This window comes from Polistes canadensis, unplaced genomic scaffold (genome assembly GCF_001313835.1).
Source record: "Polistes canadensis isolate GaletaPanama2010 unplaced genomic scaffold, ASM131383v1 scaffold_27, whole genome shotgun sequence".
NCBI classification, from domain to species: Eukaryota; Metazoa; Arthropoda; class Insecta; order Hymenoptera; family Vespidae; genus Polistes; species Polistes canadensis.
The window spans coordinates 96,189-110,234 of NW_014569574.1; the positions used below are offsets into that span (position 1 = coordinate 96,189).

The following is a 14,046-nucleotide window of genomic DNA, read 5'->3' on the forward strand; positions in this document are numbered from 1 at the left end:
TATATATATATATATATATATATATAGATAGATAAATTAAATACATTAGTAAGACTTGCTCTATTAATTGAAAAATCTACTATACACTTGATTCAAATGACACTGGAAGTTTTTATGAAAAATATAATATTAATATTTTGTGCAATAAATTTTCACAAGTTCTCTCTCTTTTTTCTCTTTCTATTAATCTATATATTCATTATTCTCGTTAGTTCCTTCATATGATCTCATTTCTTTGTGTAATTTATTACCTTTGTACATTTAACTACATCAACTATGAGAGGATTTACAAATGATTCTATACAATTGTTCAATATTAAAGTAGCCTGCTACATCCAAATAGAGAATAACACGTTTCTTTTGCTTGTTATATATATGCATTTGAAATCGTATATCTTCAGATAATTTGTATTTATATGAAAATCATTACTAATAAGTTAAAACAGTTACAAACTGTACGCGATATACTATCTGGGATTTTATTTTTTATTTTTATTATTATATTTTTTTTATAAATATAATTAACGACCGTATCTTCACTGAAACTCGAATCAAAACTAATATTTATTCGTTAATATACATATATCAATGTGCTGGCAACATATTATGCCAGAATTATTGGCAAGATTAAAGCCAATCGTCGTTTCATTTCAATTATTATCAAATCAGTTCTCATAAAAAAGTACTATACAAGAATTCACAAATACACCAGTGAAAATACAGTCCTTCACATAAAAATACGATAAAATTATAGAAAATATTTTCAATTAAGTGAAATTATTTTCTATAGTTTTATGATATACGGAAACAATATTTATAAAAAACATCTTAGTTCGCCTTATTTATATCCAGGAAATGTAATGCATGGCTACGTTTCCAATACAGATTACATGAATGGACGGGTTGTATGAAAAAGGAAACGCTTTTTCAATATTTTCTTTAAGAAAAGGATAAAATAGTTAGACATATTTACGTATTGCTGTTCCGAGTTATTTAAAGATTATTAGCCAGTTTATCTATTCTCTCGAATTTTAATAAGAGTTTGTTACCTACACATAACACAATATTATTGTTGATGTATTATCCAATGTCACGGATTAAGTCCGGTTGGTCTTTTACGGTTTCGTCTGTTCCTTTCCAGAAGGAATGATAAGTCCAATGGATCTTTCTTATTTGGCATTTTTTGCAACAAATTAACCAGAATGCTATTCAGTCTCTTTCTCTGTTCTTCTCTCTGTAAAAAAAGTTTATTTCGATAGAGCTCGTATAAGGAGTGAACAAACAGCTTTTGAGAGAATTAAACGATTCAAGCTATTATCTTTCGCATTACCTGTGCATAAGATGTAACAGATGGTGCAATTGTTAACATTTCACTAGATCTCCGTCTAGTTCTGCTGCTAGATGCTTTTTCCTTATTAGTTGCTTTTGTATTGTCAGATGACTCTACTTTGTGATGATTATCGGTATCTTGATTATTTTTCTTTTTATCTTTACTCACTTTACTCCCAACGTTAATACCATCAAGACTGTGTGGCTACACATAATTAATATTATTAGATTGTATTAATCTGTATTTTAACATTGTTTAATAAATTGTAATATTAGAAAGTTAGGACATTACCAAGTATGTGCGATAATGTTTGATCCGTTGTGGAAATGTTTCAAATGCATAAGGTTTTGTGCACACTTGATGTCTGGCTCTTGCTACTTTAGTAAAAAGACGTGCAGCTCGATCAACGCGATATTCACAAACATAAGTATGTTCTGGTGTAGATCCAACTGGTCGGCCTATGTTTATAAAGAAATAATTAAATAAAAAACAATAACAAAAATCATATTTATACATATAATATCTAAATTATAATCATTATTGATATTATGTAATTATTGTAATACCTTTACAAAAAGTATGTGGGTCAAGAACCCAACAACGTTCAGCAACAAGATCACATGGTACTGCTTCATACAAAGGTGCGCATACTACTTCGTTTTCATAAAATTTGCGAGTTGGTTCATGATAAGTTTCATGAGGTCTTAAATAATGGTGACCAAACACAAATCTTTCTCCCCTGTAAAATAATTTAATTATTATCAATGCCTTGCAAGTCTCTTTTTGTTTTATTCGTGTTCAACATTCTGTAGATACTCACTCTGTATTTTTCCAAAGTCTTTCAATTCTGAAGATATCCATCTGTTCATAATCTGGTTTTTGAATAGTTTTATATGTATGCTTTTCAGGTGTATCTCTTAATACATATACCGTATCTCCTTGTCTAAGTTGTAAATCTCCTCGCAACAATGTTACAAAATGTGTCTTGCCTTCTTCTTCTTCCTCACCTTCCAGTGGTATCTCTAGATCAACTGGTCTTGGCAAACACCTTTCGCACAAATAAGATTCAACATTTACGTCAGCTTTGACACAATCACAGTGTTGCCAAACAAGACATCGTTCGCATTGAATCATTAGGCCCTCGTCCCTAAATATAAGATCAATTAGTTTTATTATAAGAAAACAAATGTGAACAAGATTAGATCATCCAATCATTTGATTTAAAATTACCTATGCAATCCACATATACATCTAATAACATCTTCTTCTCCAGAAGAAGATCCTCGAGGAGGTAAAAATCCTTGAGAAGGAGGCGAACCTGTTGCTTCCGTTATAGCTTTTACAAAATCAGGTTTACTTCCCAAATACAATTTTCTAAGTCTAGCAGCTGCTATTCCAACTTCGGATGTTCTGCCGAAGAACCTCACGTTATTATCAAAAAGTCTTATCATGTCTTGATCAAATTGTTCGGCGGTTTTGTAATGACCAGTACCAATACATTGATCTATCATACTCAAATCTACAGGGTCTGATATTTTTTCATAATAATCAGGTAATTTTCTTTTAGCTGGTAAATTCACGAATGGTGTGCACAATAATTGGTTATTTTCGTCATTAGCGTTAGCTACTATAGAGTATAAATCTTTTAGCACCTAGAAAAAGAAATGTATAAATTGTAAGTATAAGTATGATTAATAATATAAGCACATTTTAATGTATAAAACAATCGTGAACCTTAGCTAATTTGGCAGTCTTATGAACTTCTGGATCATCCTGCGCTTGTGCAAGTCTTCTTGTACGTACGGTTCTTGTATTGGTATTCGTCAATGCCGTTAATTGTGAATAGAATGCGTCCGATTGCGTCTTAGAATCGCCAGAATTTTTGTCCTTTATATTATTCGTACTACTAAATTTTGTTTTACCATTTTGTACTTGCACTTGATTAATTGAAGATTTAAGTCGTCTTACTTTCTCTAAGTTTCTTAACAGGAAGCAATGATGTTGCTGGGCGAAACAACGTTGCTGGTGAGACATTGGTTTAAGCATGGGTGCATTAACAAGACTAGAATCGCCTACTTTACGCGATTTACAAATTCCCTTAGAATTAGTGGATTGCACCGTGTTGGATTTACGAACATTTTTACGTGGCCTACCAACCGATCTTCTTTCCGTTGGTTCTACTTGCGAAGGAATCGAGGTAATAGTTCTTGGCACTCTTTGACTTTTTCCTCCTGATAAAATAAAAAACAAAATTAGGTGACAAATGGTCTATATCTTAATTAAAAATATTATTTATTATTTACCTATAACTCCTCTACAGGCGCTACTACCACATTTACACTGTTGACCTTCCGATGGATTAAAGAGTGCAAAATTGTAATCGTATGTTAGTTCTTCATCAGGTTCTATATCTCTGGATGCAAATAAAGCCATTCGCGGTAGTCCATGTACACTCCATTTTTGCATTTCGCAATTAGGTTCGCACGAATGATTAACAAACCTACCATTACCACCCATACGGTGACCATCTATTACCAAACCTCCGTCCAAATGTAAACAATAATGGTGTATATCATCGGCGTATCTAAATGAATAACAGGTCAAGAAAAATGATTTTCTTTTTAAGACATTGAAGCAAAGCTCTAATGCTGGATAATATGTTAAAAAAAATAGATTACCTTGTTGCCATTCTAGATTTAAATTCTCGTTCTGAAACAACTTCACCAACATATTCTAAAATAAAATCTCCTGACTTAATGAACTGATGAGTTTTTACGCCCCAACCTTTATTTTCGGTCATAAACCTTTGAAGTCCTGGTGCCCATTCATGTTTTTGAATTTTTTGATTTTGGCATTTTTCACCACAAGGACAGAATTGCGGCGAACATTCGCTAAATACCATACGATTGATGCAATCGTCGCCGCAACCACTTTCTGGTTTACATTCGCAAGATTGCGACTCGTACAAAGTTGTCGGTTTGACATCGTAATAAACATTCGTTTTTATTTTTCTGCAACACAATGCATATATAAATAATAAAACAAACAAATGAATACTTTAAATATTATTTAAATAAAATACTTAACTTACTTGTAATTCCAAGATGGCACATAATCTCTATCTTGTACTCTTGGATGAGTATGTAACCACCATAGATCATAAGGCATTTGAAATTGCATTTTTCGTTGACGTAAAAGTTTACCGCATTGATATGAAGCTGGTAATAACGCAGACGAATGATCGTTTGTATCACATAACAGTTTATTCTTCCCAGAATTAGCTTCAGCATTTGAGATTTTCTTGGAATCATCTTCCTTAGCATATCCAGAAAAAATTCCAGCTTGCAAATAACGTTGTTTCCACCTAGATTGTTGCTTTCTGGTATGTGGTATACTCAATTGTTTTCCAGTTTCGTGTTCATCGCTAGTTACATCACTGCCAAGAAGAGCATCGCTTTCTGTATCATAGCCTGTACCTCGTAGACGTTTCGCATTTCTCAATGTTAAATTACATGGACTAGACGATCCTCTTCTCTTTTTATGATTATTATTAAAACAACCAGATAATTCCATTTTCACATTGGTATGAGCATTCGCACGTTCTAATTTCTTTAAATTCTCCTCATTAAGTTCGGCTATTCTTTGATTCTGAGTATATCTTTCAAGAGACTCTTCTAACGATGCATTCTCATCATAAATTCTACAATCTTGAAGTTTCTCAAACTTAACTGGGTATATTTTATCAGAAGGAGTACTACTGTCAGATTCAACAAGGTCTTTACGTACTCTTAATTGTCCTGGACAAGAATCTAATATCTCATCAGAACCACTATGACTCGATGTCATATTGCGTCCCGAATTAGAATCTTCGAAATCTTTAATTTCTATTTGATTTTGTGATTTATTTCCATTTTTGACTTTAACGTCATCTTCAATCGGAGTGTCGTTTGAAATTTTGTCACTTGACAAGGCAACTTTACTATCCAGCTTACTTTCTTGGATATCTTCTTTCATACAATCTTGATCCTTAGGTATTAGATTACTTCCAGGAACAACAGTCCCCTTTTTAATTACACTTGTTTCAATAGGAGGACATACTTTCTTTTTCTTTTTTTTTAATGTTGGAAAACCTGTACGATTGATCGTTTTACGCCTTCGAATTTTTTTCTTCGTAAGGAGCAATGCTGCAGAAGGATTTACTGGATTTGGAACGTTTAACGCATTATCTGATTTGATCTTTTTATCGAGTCCACCTATTTGTATGTTACTATTATCAGTTAAATTTTCCTCTGCATCAACTTTTATATCTTTTTCTAAGTGCTCATTTTCGATTGTAGGGTCAACTTTTTCTACTTTATCCGCTTGATTTTTATCAGATTTCACAACTTTATCTGCAACTATTTTTTCTGATTTACTCGATTTATCTGTATGATTTTTTACATTTTTCTCGTTAGTAGATTTCTCAGATTTATCAACTTTATCCAATAATCCATGATTTTCAGAGGATAATTTTGTAACTGTAACTCTAAGATCTTTTACGATCTTCTTCTTTCTTCGAGGTTGTACTTCTAATTGATTTAAAGGTTTATCTTCTAAAGATTCACCGGCGTTGTTTCCTTGTTTTTCAGGTACTGCATTTTCATTATCTTTAAGTTTCTTTTTGGGTACATTTACGACATTTTCTTCATGAACAGAAGATGCTGAACTTCCACCATACCTATTAATAGTAGCTTCGATAGCTTCCTCTATATGGTTTTCAGTCGAATTAGATTCGTTCAAATTAGTATCAGTACAACTAGCATTTGAACTCTGGGAGCTATGAGGACTAGACACATGATAATGCCTTTTTTTTAATGGCAATCTTTGTTCATTTGGATTAGAATTTGTACTCGTGTTCATATTGCTCTTTGAATCTGCATTTGAAAGTACTTTATCTTTTTTCAAGCGTCTTTTTACCTTCTGATCGTCATTCGAATTTAAATCACATTTTCTCTTCTTTGTAAGCTTTTTTACTCGAAAAATTTGTGGTAACTCCGTATGATTAGAATTATTATTATTTCTTCCTAAACTACAAGATCTAGTAAATTCATCGATTAGCTTTTCTAATTCTTGTATAATACATGGATCGATACGAATTGGATGTTTTGGTGGCGTTAACATTCGCCGGCGATGTTTATGATGATGATGCTTGTGACAATGAGTATGTATTGGTTGTGTCGCTTTGTCACATTTATTAGATACATTTTCTACGTTTTCTGTTTTTAACTCCCCAATGGGTAAGGATATTAATGTTTGGACACTTACTCCATTGGTTTCAAACGTTGAATTACTCTTTTTATTACATTTGTTTTCTTTTAAAACGCGTCGTGTAGTTTGTGGAATAGGTTTCTTTAACGAGCTTTGCTTTCTGGTTGTTGTACCCGCATTATTTCTATTTTCTTTCGAACATCTTTTATTAGGATGCACAGTTTTTGGTTCGCTTGCGTTACGCTCGCACGAAGATTGTTTTTGACGTGTTACCGGGACCATACTTTTGTTAGATACATTAGGTTTCTCTTGTTTTAATTTCTTACAAACTTTGCTATCACATTGTGTCGTTTCTCGTATAGCTTTATTTGCTACCGTTCTGTTTAGGCACTTAACTCTAGCTGGTGATGCTTTTTCGTTTACTCGCTTACTCGCTTTCTCCTGTAAAACTTTCACTGTACTAGACCGTTTATTTTGGAAAGGCTTCTTATCTTTAACTTTTTTAACTACAGATGTATCTTGTTGAGTTGTTGTTGATTTTGGCAAGGGTTTGACTTTACCCCTCTTTCCGGTTGGTATTTCTTTCTTTACAACCTTTTGTTGCAATTGCGTATTTTTTTTTTCATTTTTCTCAACTTTTTCTATCTTCTCAGTAACTTCTGGCTTTAATCTGGGCCTTCCTGGGCCACGGGGTTGGGTAGATACTGCTTTTGCAGGTCTACCTGGTTTTCTTTTAGGTGGATATAAAACTCTATCCACGTTAACAGCTGGTTTTGGAACAACTGGCTGTACAGGAGATTGCGTGGGAACTGGCGGGCTTACTGGACTAATTGCTAAATGCAAAGGACTATTATCTACAGATTGAATGCCTGAATCCGGTGATACGTTTGATACGCAAGGATATTCGGTATCGTTAAGTTTCTTTCCTAACTTGCTACGTCTTTTTCGAGGTTCTGACAAAAGTGCCGTCTTTTCAACAAATTGTTGTAAAAGCGTCGAACTATATACAGGTATAGGATTTTGATCACCATTTTCACTATTGTCTGAGTCCGCTCCTAACGACATACGTTCAATAGCTTTAGATACCAAACGGCCACTTTCAGAGTCCTCAAATCCGTCGAACGGAGCATCCTCGTGTTCTTGATCCGGTAAAATAGCTGCCAAGTCTTCTTGATTTATTTCTTGAAGCGGCTGATGTTGTTGTTGCTGTTGCTGCGATTGTTGAATAGACGCTTGATGCGTTTGTTGTAAATTCTGACTTGTTAATGAATCAGAGTCATCGCTGCTACATTCTGAAGACTAATCATACAGAATAATATAATTGCAATTATGTAAGTTTCTATAACATAATGTGTTGTACTAAATAAGCTTACGTAGTTAGAGAAACAACTTACTTTTACTCCGCGATTTGTTGCTTTAATCTTTTTAGTCATGTTTTTTCGATTTTTATCATGTTTACTTTTATCCATATCTTCCTTTTTTGGACCCTTCATGCTGATTTTTAATTTAAGTGCTCCCTACAAAATGAATGTTTCTTATACAATTATATATAATTACAAGTAATAAATATAGATCTGATTTAACCATTCGAATTCCAAGCGATGCAATTGTGTTGTTAAGACTTCTTATTGAAAAGGGTCATCTTATTGAAATGCAATGTGCAATTGTCGATAAAATTTTTCCACAGACCATTGAAATTCGTATAATTAATACTTATTATTTATCTAACTAATATTTCCTACATTACCGTACTTTTGCAGAAGCACACATTATAATGCATACCGATTCAAAATTAGCTTCTTGGATTGAAAACGTTTGCTCGCTATGTTCAGACGTACAATCTGAATTAGATCCAGTATCTTCCCCTTCTTCCTCTTCACTACTTTCGTCGTCGGATTCTGAATTTGAATCTGAATAAGAACAGCTGCCTTCGGTTCCACCAGAACTTTCTTCGTCAGAATCAGAATCTTCTTCGGAATCAATAGAATCAGTTCCTAAGTACAATAAAATAATATGTAAAAAGGTATTCGCATTTTAAATTTTATTTCTTTATAATAATTTATTTCTCTAATACAAAATCAATAAAAATAAAATTGAATATTAAATAGTACCATTAGCTCCATTAGCAGGATCCCAGCTACCTCCACCTTTTATGGCATCCATATCAACTGTCGAAGGAAGTTCTCTTTCCTGTTCTCCATCGTTTTCTTCCCAATTCCAATTCTGTAATTCTAATTCTGAAGGATGATGGATAACAGCACTCCATCCTGAATCACCAGACATTTTTCAGCTTATCTGACATCCAGGGAGAATACAATTGAATACCATTCCTTATATTTTACTTCAACCATTAATCTTGGTTAATATCACATTTTTAAAATTTTTAAATATAAGCCGTTCACTTGGTTTAACCATACATTTATAAAGTTCTTTTCTACATGTCGATACGTTTCTCTTTGAAGGAAACACAAATGGAGGAGGAAGACTGAAAGATAAATAAATTGATTACAAATACAAAAATAAACATTGACTTACACTATTATCCATGTGTTTATAGTGGCTAAGATTATCGATAAGCACATAATTCTCCACAAATATTAGAGAGAAGCAAATAATAATATACACTTGTTGTAGCATGTAATTTCTAACACCTTATAATCAAATCGATCAAACATTATTTATAGACAAACTAATTTATATAATAACTTGCAAATAATTACAATTTTGATATGAATTCAACTGACGAAAAATAAACTCCAAGAAATTATTTTACGTTAGATTTCGTCATTGGAATTCGTGACTAATTGGGAATTAAGGGGAGGTATGAATTATAACCGACGTTCGTTTTAAAATGTGATGCAAGTGAAAAAACATGAGGCGCATTTTATGAGAGAAGAACGGTTATGGAACAAGTTGAAAATAATATTTGGGAGAAAATAGATAAATAAGAAAGAAAATTTTAGAAAAAGGATCTACCTGGTCCAAGGAATTTCCTCGATACCTTAAAACCAAGGACCGATCTAGGATATCGTAAAAATTGATGAGAAACGGGACAGCTGTTTGTGGGCCTGTTAACGCGCCAGGTGCGTTCTGCCGGATTTGGCGCGAAACGTCTTTACGGAAGGAATGAAAAAACGTTAACTTTTCTAACGGTCATAAATTGCAAACGATCGAACAAAGTTCGTATTCGATTTTTTTCGTAGATCAACGATTAATCGTCTCAACGTTAGGATAAACAGGATTAGAAAGTTTTGATGTTTACGTCGCGATGCGTGCTCACAAAATGGCGTTTTAGATCCAAGATAGACGTACACTCGCGTATTTAATTAACGAAAGTTAGACTTCATTTCCCTTCTCAAGAGGAATGTTGTAGCTTGGAATATTCCTTCCACGATCCTCAAACTCCTACCAATCACTTCCTCGATCCAGGGTTATTCACTCTCGGTGAAATACATATATTTTCGTGGAAGAATCTGAATACACGGCGCGTATATCGCGTACCTTGATCGGTGCGTTACTAACCTCTCCTTACGGCAAATTAAAGAATCTAACTTTTCATTACAGAATTCTGCACGATTGATATTATTTGTAACGTCGATAATATAGATTAGAACAACCATTTATCTAATCGAGTTTCTCATATGATTAACAAGTTTTATATGTTCTTTTTTTTCCCTTTTTCAAATGTTTCCCACCTAAATTCAAGTCCTTAGGGAAAAAGATTAGGTTTTTGTTTGTTTTGTCTTGACTCTTTCATTGTGAGTCTAAAATCAGATAATATTTCTTGTACGAAATTATTTCCGAAAATGATTTATAGAAGTTAATACAAAACATAGGATTATAATACAAATCTATTTTATATCAGTTTGTTATCATATTGTAAAAGTGCATTGTTATGATAGGGGTCGAAATAACAAGTAGTAATACAATCTGTTTATACAGGCGTTGTATATAAAGGACGATTGGTCACAAATGAATTATATGAAATTACCATTCACAAATTTTATAAATCATTTTAAAGCAAGTATACTAGCAAATGTTTTGTATATTTTTATTTATCTATATGATCTAACTAGAGTTATAATATTCAATACTATAGTATTATAATTGGACTGCTTATTGTGAAAGTGGTGGAAGTCTATTTTAAACAAAAATTGAGAAAACATATAATCCTAATATTTTATTTATAATTAATACCTAATAATTACACATTTGTTATTAGATATAAATTATTTATACAAACAAATGATTTTTGTTACAATATAACCGGTATTTTTAGTTGTTGGGTATTGTTTTTATATTTTTTTCAAATAAGGACAAAATCACAGTCGGTGCACTTTCGGTCGGATAAGCGTGTATGAAACGCGATTAATTAGAGCATTACTAATTAATTCAGTAAATCTTCTTACGCAGGAAACTCGATATATAATGTTATATTCTGAAAACCAACAAAATATTCTCGAAAGTTAATATAGTTAAAAGAAAAAAAAACTGAGTAAATGCAATCGAATCTATTACATAATAGATCATTAAATAAGGAATATCTAATCTCATAAAGATATAAGCCAATGAACGATAAGAATTCAAAGAGTGTCGAATAATAAGAACGGACCAATGAGAGATAAGGATACGCGAAAGAACGCCATCTGGTTGGCGGAACAATTTGTTCGAAGTAAGTTCCCCCATCTATGCGTGCGCAGATCAAAGACGAAGTAACGAAGGCGGCGGTGGTGGTAGGAGTAAGGACGAATCGAGAGTCGGCAATATGGCCGGCCAGATGTGCAGTAGCTGGGTGTCACGGTGGTGTTAGTGCCGCGCGTTATTTATGTCGAACTACCGCAAGTCTTGTCCGAATCTCGCGTGTTTTCATGGGATCGGTGATATACTGTGTAGAAGCAGGAATACCGCTTGCACGAGGGCATAGCACACGCTTCCCGGCCAGGCAAATATGAAGTGAGTACAAGAGACTTTTTTTTTTTACTTGTAGATATAATATAGACGACAGAGAAATGTACATACAGGATCCTCAAATACACAATGAGACGATGAAGAAGATATTATGTTACTACCTCTGAATACGATATTATTTAAATCGATTCTTAGCCGTTCGATATTTCTTGTTATTTAACCCTTATATTTATTTCTTTCTTTTCATCACTTTCATTTAGCTCGTTTGTTTTTATTCAAATCTTTCTATCTCTCTTTTTCTCTCTTTCTCTTTCTTTTTTTCTTACGTACACTTTATTCCTCTGTTTTGCCTTTTCACTCATTCTCCCCTTTCAAGGCCTTACATGGGGGGCCTAACGGACTGTTTACGGCCCTTGACCCTCTCTGGCATACACGATCATCCTGCCAATCCCCCGTGTGTCACGACGCTCGCGAAAAGGATTCTTTCCATTTCTCTCTCTCTCTCTCTCCCTCTTTCTCTCTCTTTCTCTCTCTTTAGAATCTCCCACACCAAGTCGTAGCTTCTCTTTAAAATTCTCCTAGAATCTAACAAAGTTAAAGACTTCCTTTTTTCTCCTTGTGAACGTGCAAGGATTTTTTTTTCAGGGGATGGAATACACGTCAAGAGAAAAAGAGAGAAAAAGATAAAGAGAGAGAGAGAAAGAGAGAGATGAAATAAAGGAGTGCGTATGAGAAAGAGAAAGACAGAGAGAATGTAATAGGAAAGGGCGAGGAAGGATGTCGGGGTAGGAGGAGAAGGAAAAAGAGAAAGAGAAAGAGAATGAGAATGAGAAAGAGCGTAGGAGGAATGCGGGGGGCAAGTAACGATTTTTGACAGGGCATCGTTTCGATCGAGCATCATCGCGGACATCGTGCATCGTGAAAGCGAGCAACGCCACCAGCTGCTTTCCTGCCCTTCTTTGCGTCCTCGCCCTTCGACGTATCCTCTTCCATCTCCCTCTATTTCTTTCTTTCTTTCCTTATTCTCTTACTCCCTTTTATTCCTTCTTTTTCTCTCTCTTGTACTCTTATATTTTCTCTCTTTCTTTTTCTAACTATCTTATTATCTCTCTCCGTCTCTTTTTAACCCTCTTATTATTTCTCTCTCTCTCTCTCTCTTTCTTCCTTTCTCATACTCTTTCATATTCTCTCTCTCTCTCTCTCTTTCTCTGTCATATTTTTTTCTCTCTCTTTTTGATTGTTTTACTGTCTCTTTCTCCGTTTAATTCTCTTATTGTCTGCAAGTATCTTTTTCATTCGACATCCTTGCATCGTCCTTCCCTTTTCTGAGTTTGCAAGTTTCTTTTCCACTATGTCTTTTTCATTCTCTTTCTCCGTTTCTCCAATGAGAAGGTTTCTTATATGGAGATCTCGCGATACTACGCACGTACGTGGTGGCTTTAAAATGCGATCGATGTCAAGGCGAGTGCGATGACTTTTCGTTCGGACTTTAGCGAAACGCGATGCGCGTATCCTGGACCGGCTGCTTTAATGATTCCTTTTATTCCTTTCTTTTTCTTCTTTTTTAATTCCCGCCCTCTCCTCTCCCCGCCGAACATTAGATTTGTTTCTAAAAAAAAAAGGTTCAACAGGAATTATTAAATATATGCGATAGGTTATTAAATTTTTCGATTGCATTCGTGTTCCAAAAATATTATTTTTCTTCATGTTGATTTGGATTGCTTTTAACTTTCTGGGATAATATTATCCAATTGAGAGAATATTTTTGGTTATTGGTTTTTTAGTTTCAATTTATTTGTACTTCTTCGTATAGAAGGATTTATATTTTAGCTTAAAAAAAAACAGTCATAACATGGAGAAAATACGCGTTCCCGAGAGATATATGTGATAATATTTACATTTTTGCTAATGAGAAAAAAAAACAATTACTGAATATACGCGATAGGTCATCCAACTCAATTGCATTTATTCTGAATATTTTAATCTTCATTTATATCCCATTTTTCATTGTTTTAACTTTCTGAAATGATATTATCTAGTTTAAAAAAGTTGTATTTATTATCATTAGTAAGATATTTTGCTGGTTTATCCTATTTTGATATTAATCTTATATAATTGAGTATAAATATTTATTATCTAGTTGGAAAGAAATTCTAACGAGGTAAAGACACGCGTCTATGATAAATATCGTATTTACGCTTATGGTAATAAAAAAAGATATCGAGTTAGTTAAAAAGAAAGAAAGAAAGATTATTAATAAATGCGATAGGTCATCAAACTGTATTCGTTCTAAATTTATATTCCCATAGTTAAAAAAGCTTTAGGTATGACTATAGTTTTGGTTTATCAATACTTGTTCTATATAAGGATTTATTTTCTAGTTAGAAACAAATCATACTGATGAAAAGATCTGTGATAAATATCATATTTATGTTTGTGTAACAATAAAATAATATCGAACAAGTTTAAATAAAATTATTAATAACAGGACAGGTTATTTAATTGCATTCGTTTAGAATAATATATCATCTTCATTATATATATAATTAATATATTATAAT

At 33.2% G+C, this 14,046-nt stretch overlaps 2 protein-coding genes across 4 annotated transcripts in view; one reads left to right on the top strand and one right to left on the bottom strand.

Annotated features, from left to right (window-relative positions):
* Positions 1-22: 22 nt before the first annotated feature.
* On the bottom strand, positions 23-10,099 carry LOC106783908 (histone-lysine N-methyltransferase ash1). Of its 2 annotated transcripts, none has more exons than XM_014742904.1 (14): positions 9,890-10,099; positions 8,689-9,062; positions 8,360-8,571; positions 7,972-8,094; positions 4,422-7,876; positions 4,009-4,341; positions 3,634-3,914; positions 3,065-3,561; positions 2,561-2,982; positions 2,151-2,477; positions 1,897-2,069; positions 1,622-1,788; positions 1,331-1,534; positions 23-1,234 (listed from the first exon to the last, which is right to left on the bottom strand). In XM_014742904.1, the coding sequence occupies exons 2-14, from the start codon at positions 8,858-8,860 to the stop codon at positions 1,091-1,093; spliced, it is 6,510 nt and encodes a 2,169-aa protein (XP_014598390.1). In that variant the 5' UTR covers positions 8,861-9,062; positions 9,890-10,099; the 3' UTR covers positions 23-1,090. The 2 variants fall into 2 exon arrangements, with proteins under 2 accessions (XP_014598390.1, XP_014598389.1); XM_014742903.1 differs by having other exon boundaries at positions 9,554-10,099.
* A 1,204-nt stretch (positions 10,100-11,303) lies between these two features.
* The window catches only part of LOC106783891 (protein enabled), a 29,583-nt gene continuing 26,840 nt past the window's right edge, over positions 11,304-14,046 (top strand). Inside the window, exon 1 of one of the 2 annotated variants that reach the window (XM_014742866.1) lies at positions 11,304-11,530. In XM_014742866.1, coding sequence (XP_014598352.1) covers positions 11,526-11,530 — 5 coding nt within the window. In that variant the 5' untranslated portion in view covers positions 11,304-11,525. The remainder of the gene's footprint in view (positions 11,531-14,046) is intronic. The other variant, XM_014742867.1, reaches the window with a different exon arrangement.

Excerpts from the sequence above, each read along its gene's own strand:
- LOC106783908 (XM_014742904.1), bottom strand. The coding sequence starts at position 8,860 with ATGTCTGGTGATTCAGGATGGAGTGCTGTTATCCATCATCCTTCAGAA. Across the intron at positions 3,562-3,633 it reads CGCCTGTAGAGGAGTTATAG|GAGGAAAAAGTCAAAGAGTG; the intron begins GTAAATAATAAA and ends TTATTTTATCAG. Across the intron at positions 1,235-1,330 it reads CTGTTACATCTTATGCACAG|AGAGAAGAACAGAGAAAGAG; the intron begins GTAATGCGAAAG and ends CTTTTTTTACAG.